The 18,898-nt window shown below is 36.7% G+C and overlaps 1 protein-coding gene across 1 annotated transcript in view; it reads left to right on the plus strand.

Annotated features, from left to right (window-relative positions):
• Positions 1-18,898, plus strand: part of GPCPD1 (glycerophosphocholine phosphodiesterase 1) — a 57,981-nt gene that overhangs the window by 1,571 nt on the left and 37,512 nt on the right. The window contains exons 2-4 of the mRNA XM_012755024.2: positions 4,082-4,158; positions 7,756-7,852; positions 12,732-12,816. Of these exons, the coding sequence (XP_012610478.1) occupies positions 4,110-4,158; positions 7,756-7,852; positions 12,732-12,816 (231 nt within the window). The 5' untranslated portion in view covers positions 4,082-4,109. The remainder of the gene's footprint in view (positions 1-4,081; positions 4,159-7,755; positions 7,853-12,731; positions 12,817-18,898) is intronic.

The following is an 18,898-nucleotide window of genomic DNA, read 5'->3' on the forward strand; positions in this document are numbered from 1 at the left end:
AATAAAAATCTATTAATGTCTGTATACAGTTGATTAAAATATTGGCTTAAAGTATGCTGGAATCAGAATAGTGGGTCATAATGATCTTCCACCAAGATGAGGAAAAAATTAACTCAGGGAAATAGTAGGCATTTCATATATTTCTTTATTATAGTTTTGAGGATTAAAAATTCTGTGGTCTAGGAAAGAGAAAGGAGATTTGGAAATAGCTTTTTTCCTTGAAAAAATCTGAAGGAAAATATAGATGTTCTTTAGGCAAGAAAAACAAACTTGAAAAATATCTGACTTCAGTTTATCTCTAAACTAGATGTTGCCGCATCTTGGTTTACTTAAATTCCCCTTTTGTTCCCCAAGCTGGCGAATCAGTAAGGTCATGTGTTGGAAAAGTTTATTTGACAAAAAGTAAAATTTATTTTGCTGGGTAGTGAGAACTTTGACATTTTTAAAACATAAATTAATTAAAATACCATATTTTGCTAATTGCTTGAGTCTTTTAAAAGTGTTAAAATAGTGTTAGGTACTACTTGAAATTTCAGCTGAGAATGCTATTTATTATTTATCTTCAAAAAGTACATTAAAAAACCCAAAAGCCTGTCTCAGGAAGTATAGTCTCTGTATATAAATTATTTACATTATCATATTTTGCTAATTGTTTGAGTCTTTTCAAAAAGGGTTAAAATAGTGCTAAATAGTACTTGAAATCTCAGATGGGAATACTGTTTTTTATTCTCAAAAAGAACAAAATGGAGGCTATATTTTTAAAAAAACAAAAACTTATTTCAGGAATAATAGGTGAGTTGGTTAAATTGTCTATTTGATCAGCTAATGTACTTACAATGACTAGCATTTTCCCATCTTACTCTTTTATGACTATCTAGAAGACCTCCCCCCCTCCAAGTTGGGGTGTTTTTTGCATGTTTGGAAGAGGAAGAAGTATGGGTGTGTGTGTAAATTTTTTGTTCCACAACAGAACAGTTTTTTACTTTGTCACTGCTGTTTTGGTAGTGCCAAAATTGTACACTTCAGTCCTGCACCAAAATTTTGGCCACTGTCCATGATCAAGTAAATTGCCATTGCAGCAGCTCCCCAGGCTTTTATTTGGTATGGTAGTACATGTTGGGGGAGTGGAAATTAAACCAGATTGCTTGAATTTTGGCAATTTAAGTGGAAGATGATGCTTTCTTGACTGTGGGGAGGTTTTCTGGAAGGTGTTTTGTATATATAGTTTTTGTGTAGATAGCTTTGTATAGTACATTTACTGCAGCTGTTTACTGCCAAGTTACTATAGTCATTCTTATAAACAACTCTAAGAATGAAAATCTCAATTTTAATAATCAATTGATTTCCCTCTAGAGATAATTTTGTACCAGCTGTTGATTTTAATGCATAGGAATAATTAACATTTAATTTCCCTTAAATTGGTTAAAATAGTTATTCGAAATTGATCAACAAATAGCTGAGTATCAACTATGTAATCATGTAGATGAAATTATCCTTAGTTGAGAACTATGGCAGTAAACACTGGGTGAAAGTATGTTACAGGTTAATATTGAGGTTGATCATTCAGCCCTTTTGATGGATGATGGGTTTTTCTGCTGTCTCTTAAAATTAATTTGGTAGCTTAAATGCCAAGCTTTTTTGTTAGCTTTAAGGTTTCTTCTTGATATGATAATAGATATCTTAAATGTAAGGTTGCAATGCTTCAATGAACCATTTTACTTATTAGAAAAGAAAATACACTGTTAGTGTTAGATTCATATCAGATGTCATGTTAAAAGGGAACTATTGAGATAACAATAGGCTAATGAGGGGATCACAGTCTAGAGCTATTTTTAGGTTTGCAGCATTCTTTGGCATAGAATTAGATGTATGTGCTTAAATAGATGGTGTTTACTCTTAGATGCAGAAAGTAGAATAAGGTAGTCTTAGAAATTATTTTGGTCAAGGGCAGGTTTTCTCTAGTGTGGAGTCCTGGGTTTTCTAACTAAAATAGCGTTGCCAGGTATGGAATTCATCCAAGTGTGATGTGACCCCATGGAGACCGATGGTCTTGGGCTTTCTGAATGAAAAAAAAAAAAACACAGCGTTTACATTTTATAATTGATGTCAATGTGGTGATACACAGTTTATAGCTAAAATTGAGTTCAGACTCCTGGCTCTCATAACAGCTCTCTGTAGATATTGTAGGTCGGGTTTCTCAACCTCAGCCCTATTGATGATTGGAGCTGGCTGATTATTGCTGGAGGGCTGTTCTTTGCATTGTATGGTGTTTAGTAGCATTCCTTGCCCCTTTGCCCACTAGATGCCAGGAGCATTACTCCCAAGTGATATCCAAAAATGCCTTTAGGCATTACCCAATATCCTCTGTAGGGCAAAATTGCCTTCCATGAGAACTGCTGGTATAGATCTGCTTACCTTGATTTGGAAGTGTGTTTAACTGTGGGTAGCAGTGTTCTTTAAATGACCATTGTAAAGTTATGAATGTGTTCAGGAGGAGGGGAAAGGGAGCAAAGGAGAAATAGAAGAATGAATAACTATGAGAGGTACTTTAGGGTTGTTTTATAAAGTAGTAATATGTAAGTGCAAATAAAATTTAAGCTGATAAATTAATGGAAATGGTGCAGAATAAAGACATGATTGGAATTCTTTTAGGAACATTGGTGGATTGGGGTACAAAAGCAGGGGTGTTGGAGAAGTTTTACACAGAATATGATGTGTCTTTGTATGGAGTATGTGTTCTTTCTCGATTTAAATTATTTAACTGTCTTGAGGTATATTATGTCTGTATTTGTGTGTGTGTGTGTGTATATATATATATATATTTTTTTTTTTCTTTCTTTCTTTTTTTTTTTTTTTGAGACAGAGTCTCACTTTGTTGCCCAGGCTAGAGTGAGTGCCGAGGCATTAGCCTAGCTCACAGCAAACTCAATCTCCTGGGCTCAAGCAATCCTCCTGCCTCAGCCTCCCAAGTAGCTGGGATTACAGGCATGCACCACCATGCCCGGCTAATTTTTTCTATATATATTTTTAGTTGGTCAATTAATTTCGTTCTATTTTTAGTAGAGACAGGGTCTCACTATTGCTCAGGCTGGTTTCGAACTCCTGACCTTGAGCAATCCGCCCTCCTCAGCTTCTCTGAGAGCTAGGATTACAGGCATGAGCCTGTGTGTGTATATATATTTTTTATAAACTTATTTTCTGTCTTCCTTTGGGTACTTACGTTAGAGAATGGTAAACAGATTAGCCTCAGAAAGCTAGAGAAGAAATGAAAAAAATAAGTGGGAAAATGCAGATAAGCAATAAAAGACCTCAAAGTAATTTCAAGCCAGGGACTTGAGGAAGGATATTTTAATTGACATAAAATATATTATTGGGAAGAGATTTAAAAGCCTAAATAAGGGTAGGAGACTTAAGGTTTTGAATGAAGTTGATAACTTTAGAAAGACATGGTTGTAAGATCAATTAGAATCAACAAGATTTGGTAATAGATTGTAGAGTTGAGACACTGAATTTGAGCCTGTAGAACTTGAGTAATGGTGGTCCCACGGTTAATAAAGAGAAAATCTGGAAAGTTCTTTGGGGGTGGGGGGGTGGGGGGGGAGGTTTTATTTTAGTAATTAGTTACATGTGTTTTAGAAGTAGATTCTCAAACTTGTTGCAGAACATAACTAGTTTGTTTCAGTGGGTAGTACTTAAGTTCTTTGGTTTCCTTGTTATTAAAGTTGGTACTTTCTTATTAAAGTAGAAGTCCTCTAAAGTTGAACTTTTTCCTGTCTCTACTTGTTTTTTTCTTCATCCACCATAAAGCGCACCTGGTCAGGAAAAAAGTAGGTTGAATTCTGAACAGCTGCTTATTAGAAGAGAAAGCCTTAATATGTGGCAAGAGAATCTTGACCCTTAAAATAAAAAAAGTTTGGACACTTTTTGTTTTGCAGCATATATTTCAGATCTGTAAATTCTTTCAAAGTAGATTTGTAACATCAAACCTTATTGCTTTTGAAAATATAAACAGCTCTTGTGTTAACTTTTCTTGATGATATCTTCATGTACTATAAATGACAGCTTTTTTTTTTCTTCCTAGCACAACATCTTAAAATAAATCCATCAGAATGACGCCTTCTCAGGTTACCTTTGAAATAAGAGGAACTCTTTTACCAGGTATTGTAAAGTTTGACTTTGAAACAATGTCTCAAATTAAGTGAACATTTTTCTTATCTGGATTTATCTTAAATATAGTGCTATTATTAGAGTGGGCCTGGTTTTTAGATGAAAACATCTTTAAGTCTTGATATTAGAAATGTGCTCAGAGCATGGTAAACTCAACAACAAAAAACCTCCTCAAGTAGTAAGTATCCTATTTTCATGTTTTCCAAGAAAGCTATGAATTTAATTTTGCATAGCACAGAGATAATTGGGCTATGAGTTTTAAGTAGCATGAAAATGAGGAAAATTTTGCTAGTGCAAGAAGTTGATGAAATATTTGGCTGAGATAACTTTGTTTTTGTAATATCTATTTTTTGTTATTTAATAAAACACTGAAACAATTTTAGTGTAAGATAGCATGTCAAAACTGTATTACACCTGGGTTTTGTACCTTCCTATGTTATATACTCTAGCTATACTGGCCTTTCTTTCAGTCCTTCAAATCTGCTACAATTCCTTTCTTGTTTCTCTTTTGGGGCTTTCTCAAATTATGTTTCTTCTGCCTAGATCTGCGATGCCCCTCCCCGATAATCCCACATTCCACCAGGTTAAGGCCCATGTGAAATTCTCTCAGGGCTCCAGAACTATTTTTAGTACCTTTAAGAGATTTTATAGTTATTTGAGTAATTTTGTGTATGGACAGATTATAAACTCTGTGAAAACATGACTTTACCTTGTTTATGCTGAATTCTTGTACCTAGCATAGTGCCTGGTTTAGAGCAGGAGTATAATATACATATATTCAAAGAATGAATGAATGACTCACTTTACATCTAACATCTTTGTTCTAGCATTCATTTCAGCAGTTGGCAGAGTGTGTTTGTGTCTAAGTTCAGATCCTTAACCAAGGTCATCTGGTACAGCTGCACCTCTGGGCAGAGTTCTGCAGATTGAAGATTGTTAGTCAGCTGATGGACTGGCTCCATCAAGTACTCACCTCTGGTCTAGTGTGTATCCTCAGCTGTGGAGAGAAGACTGCAGAACTGTATTGTACTTTTTAGAGAGTTGTAGGTAGGCAGTTAAAACTAGAAGGAGCTGGCCATGTCAGACAAATGGACTGGCCACAGAATTAGCTGTAGAAGGGTCAGCTTGGTGAGGGGGACACTTATTCTCAGGGATTAGAAGGAAGAAGAGAATGGTGGATGTGGATGTAGAGGACTCTGTAGGTGGGGATGAGGAGGTAGAGGGGATAGCAAGAGGATGTTGGGGAGATTCCCCACCTCAACTCCTCCATCATCACCTTGATTTCCTCACTGCATGGAGGAAGGATTCACTGTGAATGTGGAGAGTGGGGAGTGCAGAGAGGAGTGAAATTGGAGGGAACAAGTAAAAAAAAATATGTGGAGTTACTGTTTGTAGATTCCTTTAGTTAACATTCAAGCCTGTATAGTCTTTTATAAATAAGGGCCAAATAAAGAAAGGGGCCTTTTTGTTTTAGTGAAACGTTTCCTTTTTTTCAGAAGCCATAATCTCAGGGAATCAGCAGAAGGAGAAATAAAACTGTAGGAGGGAAGTGGTAAAATGTAGGAGCCACCTATAAGAGGAAAGTGAACCACTCATTTGCCCAAGTTTCGTTTTTTTCCATTTGGGCTCTATGTTCTTTTCAGAGCATAAAGTAGCCTGCTGTTTTGTTTGGGTGGGGATAAGAAATAACTTACTCCATTTAAAACTTTTAATGAGACTCTCCTTTGTGAAAGAACTATGATGGGCCGAAATCAGTGATTTTGTGGTAATCTGTACATTGGGAGCCAGGAGCCATAACATATGTTACATATATGCAAAGCAACCAACATAATGATCTTGGGAATGAATATTTGTGCCTTATATTTAACACCATTGTTTACCCCCACCCTCTGTTTTTTTTTTTTTTTTTTTTTTTTTTAAATCAGGGAAGGTAGTGATACCTAAGTTAATTGTAAAAAAAAATCTGATCTGGTTACTTTCATGGATTGATGGATATTTTGACATGAAATCCTTAACCATGCTGTGTTTCACACACATGTAATTCTAGTCCTGAAAACTGAATGGATATTGCACTTGGAATTTTACAGTCCAGGCTTACAAAATGCTCATGCATGTGGCCAAAACTTACTACAATGCTAGTCTTCCTATAGCAGTGCCTCAAGGTTGGAAGCCCAGTTGTTTTCAGAATGTGGAGGAGTTTGTCTTGAACCAAATTAGCATTTGGATTCAATTCATTATATTTTTCTTTATGAATTTTAATTATATTCACAATGTGTTGATATATGTCAAAGACTTATGCATTCTTGTATCCAAGAATTTGTAGACTTCTGCTAAATATACGAGATTTAGCAAGTAGAGATGAAAGTTTTATGTTGGCTTTTATTTTATTTTTATTTTTATTTTTTTTGAGACAGAGTCTCGCTTTGTTGTCCAGGCTAGAGTGAGTGCCGTGGCGTCAGCCTAGCTCACAGCAACCTCAAACTCCTGGGCTCGAGTGATCCTTCTGCCTCAGCCTCCCGGGTAGCTGGGACTACAGGCATGTGCCACCATGCCCGGCTAATTTTTTTTTTTTATATATATATCAGTTGGCCAATTAATTTCTTTCTATTTATAGTAGAGACGGGGTCTCGCTCTTGCTCAGGCTGGTTTTGAACTCCTGACCTTGAGCAATCCGCCCGCCTCAGCCTCCCAAGAGCTAGGATTACAGGCGTGAGCCACAGCGCCCGGCCTGGCTTTTATTTTTGAGACAAGGTCTCTCTGTTACCCAAACTGGAGTGTAGTGGCACAATCATACAGAGCTAACTGCAGCTTGGCACTCCTGAACTGAAGTGATCTTCGTGCCTCAGCCTCCCAAGTAGCTAGGACTACAGGCATGCACGACCACCTCTGGCTCATTTTTTGTAGAGATGAGGTCTTGCCGTGTTGCCCAGGCTGGTCTTGAATTCCTGAGCTCAGGTGATCCTCCCACCTCAGTCTCCCAAAGTGCTGGAATAATAGGTGTGAGCTAGCATACCTGGCCAACTTTTAAGTCTTTTGATGAAAAGTGTTCAGAAGAAATGATAGCCATTATTTCTGTAACAAGTACTAATAATAGGTTTTTCACTATGTAAGTCTTTGTTTTGTGGGGTTTTTAATTACATTATTTCTGTTCCATTAATAGTGTTCTTGATCTTTGGCTTGTTAATAGTTTCTCAAAAATACTGATTAATATTTCTCTAGAATACTTAATATGCATTTAGTGTTTGCCCCTTTAAGTTGGAAGCTGCCATGAAGGTGAGGACTGTGGTTTGATCGCTTTGCATTCTTGGGGTGCTTGTTTCTGGCTTAATAAGTAGTTGGATAGATGAAGAAAAGTGCATTCCTGTGCCTTCCTTATATCTGGAGAGGTGAGTCAGGTTAATGTGCAGGTGCTAATGTGGTACCTGGGCCCAAACCCATGCCTCCAATAAGCCTTTTCCATCTGCTAAAGGAGATTCCACATCTGGTTGAGCTAACTAGTGCAACTGACTGCTCTTTTCTTACTCTCTAAAACTAAACTCTGAAGCTTTCTTATTTATCCTTCTGTAACTGATTGTTTTGTTTCCTTAGGAGAAGTTTTTGCAATATGTGGAAGCTCTGATGCTTTGGGAAACTGGAGTCCTCAAAATGCTGTGACTCTTCTTCCAGAGAACAAGACAGGTGAAAGGTAGGCATGGAAATGTCAGGTTACATAATAACTGCAACATTCAGGTTATAAATGTAGGGGCTTCTAAGATACCTTGGTGGTTTTCTTCTTTTAGTTTTAATTTTTGCCAAAGTTACCACGTTTGTATAGTTGAAAGGGTAAAGTAGTTTTGCAGAGTTTGTGTGAAAACAGGTTCCTCTGTTCCTTAACCTCTGCCTCTCAACCACTCAATTCTTGACTGGTTATTTAGGTACTTACCACAATATTTCTAAATAACGGGCTTTTATTGCTTTCTTATTTTTTAAAAAGACTTTTAGGTATTATCTTTTGGCTTCTACGTATATATTCTTGATAATCTAATTCTGTTTTTGCCTATAAAATTATTTTCCTGAGAAGTAAGTATATGGTATTCAAAGGGGCAGAGAGTGGAACACATACTTAGACATCTTAGCTAATGTACAGAAATGTTATCACTAGCAGCTTTAAGTACAGCTAGCCTTAGTCTGGGTGCAGTGGACTGGGGAAAGGAAGACATGGGTGCCCGTGGCCCTTCTGCAGTGAACTGTCTCTTACATACTACTTATTCCCTGCAAGTGGCTATTTTTTCCTTGATTTGCAGATCAGCCACTCCTGTCTGAAGTAAAACCTCATATCTTTCTTACCTTGTCCCTAAAACACACCTCTGCCTGTCTTAAGTTGATTTTAGCCAACTTGGTCAAAGTAATGTGAACAGAATGAGACAACATTTAACTACTTAACTTTATTTTTTTATTTATTTTTTTTGAGACAGAGTCTCACTTTGTTGCCCTGGCTAGGGTGCCATGGCGTCAGCTTAGCTCACAGCAACTTCAAACAACTGGGCTCAAGCAATCCTTCTTCCTCAGCCTTCCAAGTAGCTGGGACTACAGGCATGTGCCACCATGCCCAGCTAATTTTTTCTATTTATTTTTAGTTGGCCAATTAATTTCTTTCTATTTTTTAGTAGAGATGGGGTCTCACTCTTGCTCAGGCTGGTCTCAAACTCCTGACCTTGAGTGATCCACCCGCCTTGGCCTCCCAAAGTGCTAGGATTACAGGCCTGAGGCACCGCTCCCGGCCTTTATTTTTCCTCAAGAAGACACCCTAGGGCTAATTTTCAGTGAATGTGTTATTTTCCCCTCAAAGCCTCAGCTTGCAGCACACACAGGATGGCCAGGACCTGACCAAGGGAGCCGACCTAGTTGGTGGGGCTGTCCACATGTTTCTGGTAACCTCTTTGATAGTAGCTGTCATGATGGGGCAGATGAGAAGGGCTACAATGTCTTCTTTACTCCTCCGAGACGAAATGCATGGGTTGTGCAGATACGGTGCATAGCCACGCCCACCACTAGGTCTTATTTTTGGGGTAGTGCTTATATTGTGCAAATGCTTAGAAATCCTGCTAGGGCTTATTTTATGGGTAGGTCTTATTTTTGGGGAAACATGGTACTTAACTTTAAAGGACCAGCGGGTTATAAATTGATGTGCACCGAAGTAGAATTGATTCATATATAACAGATAAATAGTATTTCATAGGGAGAAAGGAAGCAGATGATACGAGAGAATGTGTTTGCCTTTAGACAACATTCTCGTGTTAGAATTTTTTCTTTGGGATTTCAGTGTACTGTATATCTAAGTCCTCTGTGCTCCTATTTCATAGTCTCTTAAAACCTTCCCTCCCCAGCTCTCCATACCTATAGGCTCATGGCAGCCAGAGCTCTGTTGGAATTTTTTTTTACTTACAGATAATTTGAACATCACAGTATTGTTTCCCAATAATGCCAAAGATGTGGGTCACTTGTGGTTTTATTTGCTCTTCTTGTTAAGATTTTGTGGTGTTTTGAGAGAGGATATGAGAGCAGTTCAAAATCAGGCAGCCACACTAAACCACCTCACTGCCCTTCTTTCCTGAGTTTTCTTGAATTTTATCAGATTATTTTCAGTCTTCACTGAGACATTTTGCTTCATTCTTAATTTTGCTGCATTTGCTTAGAGAAGTGAGGTAAAAGATTCATTGCTTTGTTTTCTCCCTCTTTTAGTGTGTGGTGTGTTTTTGTTTTTTTTTAAAGTCAGTCAAATTTAGCAGTGGAGGGTCGAATACCAACTTTAGTGACACTAATGTTAATAAGTTCTGATAACCCACTGCCATCAGACCAGCCTATGTGGTGTTTTTTTTTTTTTTTTTTTGTACCCCCAAGAAATCAGGTTTTGCTCCATCTCCCAGGCTAGAGTATAGTGGCTCAACCATAGTTCACTGTAATGTCCAACTCCTGGGCTCAAGCAGTCCTCCCACCTCAACCTCCTGAATAGCAAAGACTGGGCACATGCTACCCCAGCTAATTTTTAAAATTTTTTTGTAGAGAAAATGTTTTGCTCTTTTGCCCAGGTTGGTCTTGAATGCCTGGCCTCAAGTGATCAGCCTCGGCCTCCCAAAGTGGTGGGATTACAGGCATGAGCCACCATGCCTGGGCATTTTAGTGGCTTTTAACCAGAAGTACACATTAGAATCACATGGGAGGACTTAATGTCCTACTTCTGGAGATTGAGAAATGGATGAGAGGGGGCCCCAGTACATTTCTCAACTCTTTTTTTTTTTTTTTTTATGAGACAGGGTCTCACTCTGTTTCCCTGGTGAGTGCTGTGGCATCAATCTAGCTCATAGTGACTTCAAACTCCTGGGCTCAAGCGACCCTCCTGCCTCAATGCACGGCTACTTTTTTCAGTTTTTAGTATACATGGAGTCCCACTCTTGCTCAAACTGGTCACGAATTCCTGAGCTGAGGCTGTCCTCCCACCTCAGCCTCCCGGAGTGCCAGGATTATATTCGTGAGTTACCATGCCCAGCCAGTTTTCAGCTCTTACCACTAATTCTATATGTATCTGGGGCTAGTTTCACATACTCTGGTGGCCGTTTTATGGATGAAATAGTACTGGAAATATGTCTTTTTTTTTTTTTTTTTTTGTAGCATACATGGCAAATTTCTACTCTAAGTTGGTACAGTTTGCCTGGAGACCTGTGGTAAAAGTAGGGACACATGTGCCAAGTATTTGCTATCCTTGTTTTACAGTAGTGATTTGTAACCAGTCATATATATCTGAATGCCCTGTAAAGTTTTATCAATTTACATAGGACCAGGCACCACCCCAATATTTTATTGCTAAAAAACAGTCATGTGAGCCTTCAGCGAGTTGTAATCTTTTTTTGTTGGTGGAGGGTCTTGCTTCGATGTTGATGGCTGCTGACTGATCATTGTGGGGGTTGCTGAAGGTTGTGGTGGCTGTGGCAATTTTTAAAAAGTAAGATGACAGTGAAGTTTGCCACATTGACTCTTCCTTTCATGAAAGATTTCTCTGTAGCCTTCAATCACCAATGAAAAAAAATATTCTGAGAATCACCAAAATGTGCTACAGACAAGAAGTGAGCACATGCTATTGGAAAAATGCCACCAAGAGAACCGAGTCAACACAGGATTGCCACAAACCTTCAATTTGTAAAAAATACAGTATCGGCAAAGTATAATAAAGTGAAGTGCAATGAAACGAGGTATACCTGTATTTTGTTAGGAGCCAGGATTACATCAGAGTGAGGATAATGCCCTAAAATTTGTCTTGGTAGAGCCAGGTGGAGAACAGTGTTAGCCATCTGGCATCATGGAAGAACATTTGGAGTTGCTGTTTATTCACTGAACTACCCATGCAGAATTAATGTTTAGGTAATGGTCTATGACAGTGGCTCTCAAACTTAAGTGTTCGTTAGAGTCACCTAGAGGCTTGTTAAAATACAAATTTCTGGGCCCTCACCCCCAGAGTTTCTAATTCAGTAGGTGTGGGCGGGGCCCAATAATTTGTATTTCTAGGAAGCTCCCAGCTGATACTGATGGTCCTGGGACTACACTTTGGATATAATTGGTTTATGATCTGAAGTTAAAAACAAGTTATAGGCCAGGCGCGGTGGCTCACGCCTGTAATTCTAGCACTCTGGGAGGCCGAGGCGGGCGAATTGCTTGAGATCAGGAGTTCAAAACCAGCCTGAGCAAGAGCGAGACCCCATCTCTACTATAACTAGAAAGAAATTAATTGGCCAACTAATCTATATAGAAAAAATTAGCCGGGCATGGTGGCGCATGCCTGTAGTCCCAGCTACTCAGGAGGCTGAGGCAGAAGGATTGCTTGAGCCCAGGAGTTTGAGGTTGCTATGAGCTAGGCTGAAGCCATGGCACTCACTCTAGCCTGGGCAACAAAGCGAGACTCTGTCTCAAAAAAAAAAAAAAGAAAACAAAAGTTACAATTAAGAATTGTGAATTCACTTGGAGGCAGCTGTTGTGTCAAAGTTTTCCTTTCTGTTAGAATGGTATAGTTCAGAGGAAGACATGGAGCTGAAACAAGATACAGGTACTGATTGCTTGGCTAGGGGAATAACCAGAGCCTGGACAGGACAGTTAGAACAAGGGACTATAAGGAACGTGAATGTAATTTGCCAGTGTGCAATACTCACTTGTGACGCAAAGACTCTGACTCTGGCTTCCACCTTTGCACTACATGAGTTTTCTGTTTGGAATGCTTTGGCTCTTTGTATGGCTGGTTCCTTCTCATCATCTAGGTCTCAGCTCAGATATTCTTCCTTATCCAAGTCTTCCTTCCAACAGGCTACTCAAATTTCTGTTTTATCTTGTTTGGTTGTTTACCCACACAGCAAAGGAAGCTTCTTGAAGATGGGTCTTTTTCTGCAGTATTTATTTCTGCAGAGTGGGCCTGTAGTAAAATTTTGTATGGGAATATAAATGAGTGATATTGATCACAGATTTTGTTCAAAGGGTTTTGTGAATTAAGAGATTATAGTTTGATACTGATGCTTTTGCTGTTTTTTTTTTTTCCTTCACAGCATGTTATGGAAAGCAACCATTATACTCAGTAGAGGAGTATCAGTTCAGTATCGCTACTTCAAAGGGTACTTTTTAGAACCAAAGGTATGTTTTCTTTATCTAGTTTCCAGTTTCTTTAACACTTCTTTCAAAAGCAATTCAGTTAAGTTTGAAAACATTAATAGTAAAATGAGTTTGGTCAAATAAAGAATAGAACTCTTGATTAATAACATTTTAATACCAAAAACAAGGAAAATAGCCACTTCAGAGGCAGATGATATCTGCCATGGAATTTTAAAAAGACATAGTAAGTATGTTCTGCAATATTTTTATCATGAAATTAATTTTAATAATAAATGTTCTCTATACGTGTGCATTTTCTATGATTTGTAAACATTTTCTATGATTTGTAATTAGTAACCCGTTGCAGAGATTTTTCTTTTTGTTTTGTGTTTTAATCCTAATGTGAGGTGAATACATTTAGAGAAATACATAGCCAGCTTTAAGTGAGTAATTTCTTTTTTAAAAATTATTTTACAGCAGCCATCTCTTAGTGGCTGCATGAAATCCAAAATTGAGTGATTCCTCTTAGATTTTTCTAAAGATTGTATTGACAGGCCAGGATCTTTTCTGAAGGCCTTTGGAATATCTGTTAATTCTAAATCTGCCTGTTCACAATGATTCATTATTTTGGGATTGTTTTCATATTTAGAAAAGACAAGTCAATTCTTTTCATTCTGAAGATACTTATTTGCTGAAAGGATTCTTTTCCTTCAGATTTTTACCTTTGGCACCCTGGGGTTGCATGTGAATAAGGGTTTAGGCCAGGAGTCTAGGAAAAAACATGGATTACATCTTTTTAAAGAATGTATTTCCTTTGGGGGTCATTGAATACTTTTGTTACATGTGAAAAATGCAAGCAGCCACTGTTACCTCATTTTCTTAGCCACCATTATTTAAAGAAAAAAAAAGGAAAGAAAACTGACAAACCTACTTTAGCTGTCTTTTGCACCTATTACGTTTCTTCTGAGAATATTTTGTAAATATTCAGTGATTGAACTTAAATTACATTATGGTTGATCATTGTGTTGGCTTTTCTTGACAATAGTCTCACTTTAACAACTTAAGAAAGGAGCACCTATCATTTTTGGGCATAGGGGTTATATATATATCATGACAGAGTTCTTCAATATAAATTGAACTATTATGTGTAGATACCTAGGTCATAGCTCGTGCCATTGGAAGTTTATCTGAGGATCCTGGTATATGAAATTTAGCATTGTAACCTGTGAAATCAACTAAATTTTACTTAGCAAGGGGAATCTGGACAAGAAAGATCATAACGAGTCCTTCGGGCATAGTTTTCCAAAGTGAGACTATTGTCAACAGAGGTCAGATTAAGCCAACCTCTAGTAATTTTCCTTTTCAATGAAAATGTAACCATAAGCAGAAAATCAGCCCAAAATGCCTTTTGAAAAAAAATTGGCAAGAAGTCTGCTTAGCAGTAAAAAACAAGTTTTTCCGCTTGTAATACTTGCAAAAGTTTACAGTATATGTTGGTGAGTGTGTTTCTTTAAGTAGGTGCTCTGTATCGCGTACACATGTACCGTGTGATGCAGGGGCTGCCATGGTAAGTATGTTTTTCATGGACTAGAATAAATAGCTACATAAAATCCCATGCAGTATGGCTACAGGTTTTTTTTCCCACATGCCGGCTTAAAGTGACACTTCTTTTAAAAGTTGGTGGCGCTTTTTAAATGAAACATTTGTATTATACAAATATTATGAAACTTTGTTTCAGTTGTGCATTGTCAAATGATAGAAGTAATGTACAAGGGGCCTTAAATTATGAAATGATGTAAATTATTGGAATATGTATGTTATGAATATAAAGAATGATAGGAAAGCAAAGTAATTGTGAAAGCATTTAAAAGCTGAAATTAATTTTACTGGGTCAAAAGTTTTAAGAGGTAGTCTACTCAGGCAATTTTACCTAAACTAAAAGTCTCTTGATATTTGGACAAACCACGTGACCTTTAGGCTTCAGCTTCTTCATCTATAAAATAAAGGGTTTAAACTGTAGACTTCTTAGATCCCTTTCATTGCTAAAATTTTATTGAGTAAATAAAATTTTACCATTCATATTTTTCTCTTCCATGCTTTGCTTTTTCTGGCATATTCCTTTTAGTTTAGAAGTTAAGAAGTTTGAAATCCTTTTTCTCAATTTTTCACAGCTGTTAGTTCTCTTATACTTTGTAAATTAGAATAAGATATTTGTCAAAATTTTAAAGTAATTTTACAGATGTCAAAGCAAAATATATTTAAACATAGCACATAAAGGTAGTGTATTACTGAAGTAAAATTAAAACATTGGTATGAGTCTGCAGAGAATACATTGATTTCATATCTTCATCAACATCATCAGCATCCTTTTTGAATTAACATGTAATTTAAACATGTTTTTGCATGTTCACCCCTCTTTGCTGGTGGCTAGAATTAGAGATCTTTCCTCATAGTGAAATGTTAGCTAGTTTTTAATTATATCTTATGGAATATTTCCTTCATTTTTGTTAAAATAGGTGTATTTTTTAGTAACATACTGGTGTTTCTAACTTTTTTTTTCTTTTTACTTAACCCTTGTAGTGTTTCTAACTTTTATAGGTGCTAACGTTCAGTCATAATTAGATTCATTACAAACTTTCTTATTTAGATCTTAATCTCCCTTGATTTTTGTTTCAATGCTTTTAACAAAAGAATCAGCCATCTGTGATGGGCATATAATTGTTCATTTTCAGAATAGCCTAGGTTGTCATTTTCTTCAGTGGTTTCTTAGTATAGTAGAATTATCCTCTGGATGCTAAATACTCCCAGCTGTTGAGCTGTGAACTTTCACAGAGATGTCTGTTTGCCTAGCTTCCTTTGCTTTTTGCTCATTCCTAGGTGACCATTTTTCTTATTGGTCTTATTAAAAATAAGTCATTTTAAAATAACTGGCTCTGGCCTCTGTGTGGCATCATAGATAAAAATTCCTCAGATCCCCCTTTTATTATGCAGGTTGTTTTCAAAATTGTGGAAAGAAAACAATCAGTAAAAACTTAAAAGTTCATGATACATGCAAGCAGTAGTATTACAGAACTGATGATTTTGCTTGGTGGTTTGTTAAAAACAAAACCCCTCACTACATGTTGGGCAGCCTTTTGTTTCTCTCAGTTCTTGATGTAGCTGAGTGATGTCAATAGTTGCTTAAGAAAGCAGTTGTTAAGACTTTTTCATGTGGAAACATTGATTTTTAAAAAATATTTTTATTAATATGTATGTTTGAAAACATTTCTGCAATCATCTGATTTTATATATGCTATATTGTGCAATAACTCTTCCAATACTGTTAATGGAATAATGTCTAATGTCTTAGACTGATACTGTTACTCTTTTCTCGAAAGATCCACCTTCTACTTGACTCAAAAAGGCTTAAAATTGCAGCAGCCTTTTGCAGATTGGAACTGTTATTTTTCTAAGATCTTAAAAAATGAGTTATTGCAGTTAGTATATTAGAAAGAATTGCATGTTTTGCAGTCATCACTGAGATTTTTGAATTTTCTAACACTCTGGTCTTAAATTTTTTTTAAGAACTTATATAAAAGCTAAAATTTAAGATTACCTTCTAAGGTTTAATAAAGTAGTTATAACAATTTTGGAAATTGAATGTATTTTAAAACTAGGTTCTTTTTCTCTATAACACTTTACCTACCAACATGGATTTGTAATGGGAATAGACGTAAGTCATCTTTAGAACTGTCCCTTTCGACTGCTCCTCAGATACTCTATTCAAGTCCAGATTGTTTTATGCTGTGGATAGTGGGTTTGTTACTAAAGTAGATGAGAGTGGAGATGCTAACATTGCTACTAAAAGGGCCAGGTGCGATGGCTCATGCCTGTAATCCCAGCCCTCTGGGAGGCTGAGGCAGGAGGAAATGCTTGAGGTCAGGAGTTTGAGGTTGCTGTGAGCTATGATGACATCATTGTACTCTAGCCTGGGTGACAGAGTGAGACTCTGTCTCAAAAAAGCAGAACAAAACACAATTGCTGGGCCGGGCGCTGTGGCTCACGCCTGTAATCCTAGCTCTTGGGAGGCCGAGGCCGGCGGATTGCTCAAGGTCAGGAGTTCAAAACCAGCCTGAGCAAGAGCGAGACCCCGTCTCTACTATAAATAGAAAGAAATTAATTGGCCAACTGATATATATATAAAAAATTAGCCGGGCATGGTGGCGCATGCCTGTAGTCCCAGCTACTCGGGAGGCTGAGGCAGTAGGATCACTCGAGCCCAGGAGTTTGAGGTTGCTGTGAGCTAGGCTGACGCCACGGCACTCACTCTAGCCTGGATAACAAGGCGAGACTCTGTCTCAAAAAAAAAAAAAAAAAAAAAAAAAAAACACAATTGCTACTAGAATATATTCCCTATCACATTTAATCCACAGGACTACATGATTAAGTACTACAGTTAATACTTTGTAAAATTCCTCTGACATCTGAATTAAAATAAAATAAACCCTCTCCCTTTCTTTACCCACTTTATATCCCTGTTGACATTTAATCTTACATTCGTGCCACCCTTGTCAGCTCACCTTTGATTAGTAACTTTTATAAGGATTTAGGTCCATACCACCTTTCCAGAAGTTTTTTTTAGTGGTGGAGAGGGGAGGACAGTCTGATGACATGGGAGGGATGGAGGAAAGGCATGGTTAGTTCTTCCTGACTGCTTATCATTGCTAGGAAGCATTCTTACTTTTAATGTATACATTTGCATCTTTTGAGGGTTAGAAAGTTTGATTTTTAAACACAGGAAAAAAAGTTCTAGTAAAAAACATGCAGCACATGTAGGATCAGATAGATCTTTTTTAGTATATTGGATATGCAATTGATATATTAAGATGAACAGTTTCAAATTACATTTTGAATAAAAATTTTACTCAGTCTATATAGTGAACTCTTATAGCAGCTTGAGAAAAAGCATTCATTTAATATCCCAGGATTAATGATTTGAATGAATATCTAATACTGTTTTAGTTTTTAAACTTCAAAAGTTTACAAATTAAAAAAAAAGAATTTAACCTGGCTATTTAATTAGTAGAACTATCTTGTGTATTATCAGTTAATTTATTGTGTTGTTATTGTTTGGCACATTTATTAGAATATAATCAGTGTTAAAATCCTGTAAAATGTATAGAAGAGTATTTAGTGCTATCTAAAGATAAGGATACATACTATACAGAGTTTTATTTTCCAGGCTTTTAAAGTATACATGCCTAGAAAGGGGCTCAAGAGATTCTATGTGAAAATGTTGATAGTGATTATCCCTCAATGGTATGATAATGAGTGATTTTAGTATTTTCTTTTTGATTCTCTGTATTTAATTAGATGTCTTTAGCGATCATGTAAAAAAGGAAAAAATTAAAGTACCCTGTAAGGTTACAGCTTGAAAATTTGGTTCTAGTCTATGGCCATACCACTCTGAATGTGCCTGATCTCCTAAAAATTTGCTTCGATTGTGTATTTAAGGATTTTATTTTTGGCACATAATTTTAATTAGAGATTTTTTTAATAAATGAAAATTAAGGCACTTTTAAAATTCAGTCTTTTAGATATACTCAGGTAATCTTTGGTAGTTCATTGCTCAAAAATTGTTCTATGTTGTCTACAGTACGTAGAGCTTTGTTTTCTTTTTCAGTAAGGGGACTTGTTAACAGGAGACAGTATGAGGAATTGTCATACTGTATGAGTTTGTAAACTATAAGGCATAAGAATGAAACTGGATGTTAGTTTCTCTTTTGTCACACTTATTCTTCACATTTACCCATCCATGTGTCCTTTCTTTTTTAGAGTTTCTATGCCCTTTAGGAGTACTAGTTACTATGATATGAGAATTCTGATATTCTTATTTTCCACTTATTATTCTTAAAATAAGAACTTTATTATGCCTGTTAGCTCCCTGAGTAACCTGTGATAATTGATCTGGAAGTACTTGTTCCTACTATTTCTACTATAGTAGATTTGGTTTTTTCTAAGCACTTGGAAACTTAAAAAGTTTCTAAGCAGGAGGTCGGTACTTTCTCTAGGAATACCTCATTGACTGTATATTTGGTGTTTAACTTAGGACAGAATTAATAGCACTTAAAAATTAAAACTTCTT

Source organism: Microcebus murinus, chromosome 16 (assembly GCF_040939455.1).
Source record: "Microcebus murinus isolate Inina chromosome 16, M.murinus_Inina_mat1.0, whole genome shotgun sequence".
Taxonomy (NCBI): domain Eukaryota; kingdom Metazoa; phylum Chordata; class Mammalia; order Primates; family Cheirogaleidae; genus Microcebus; species Microcebus murinus.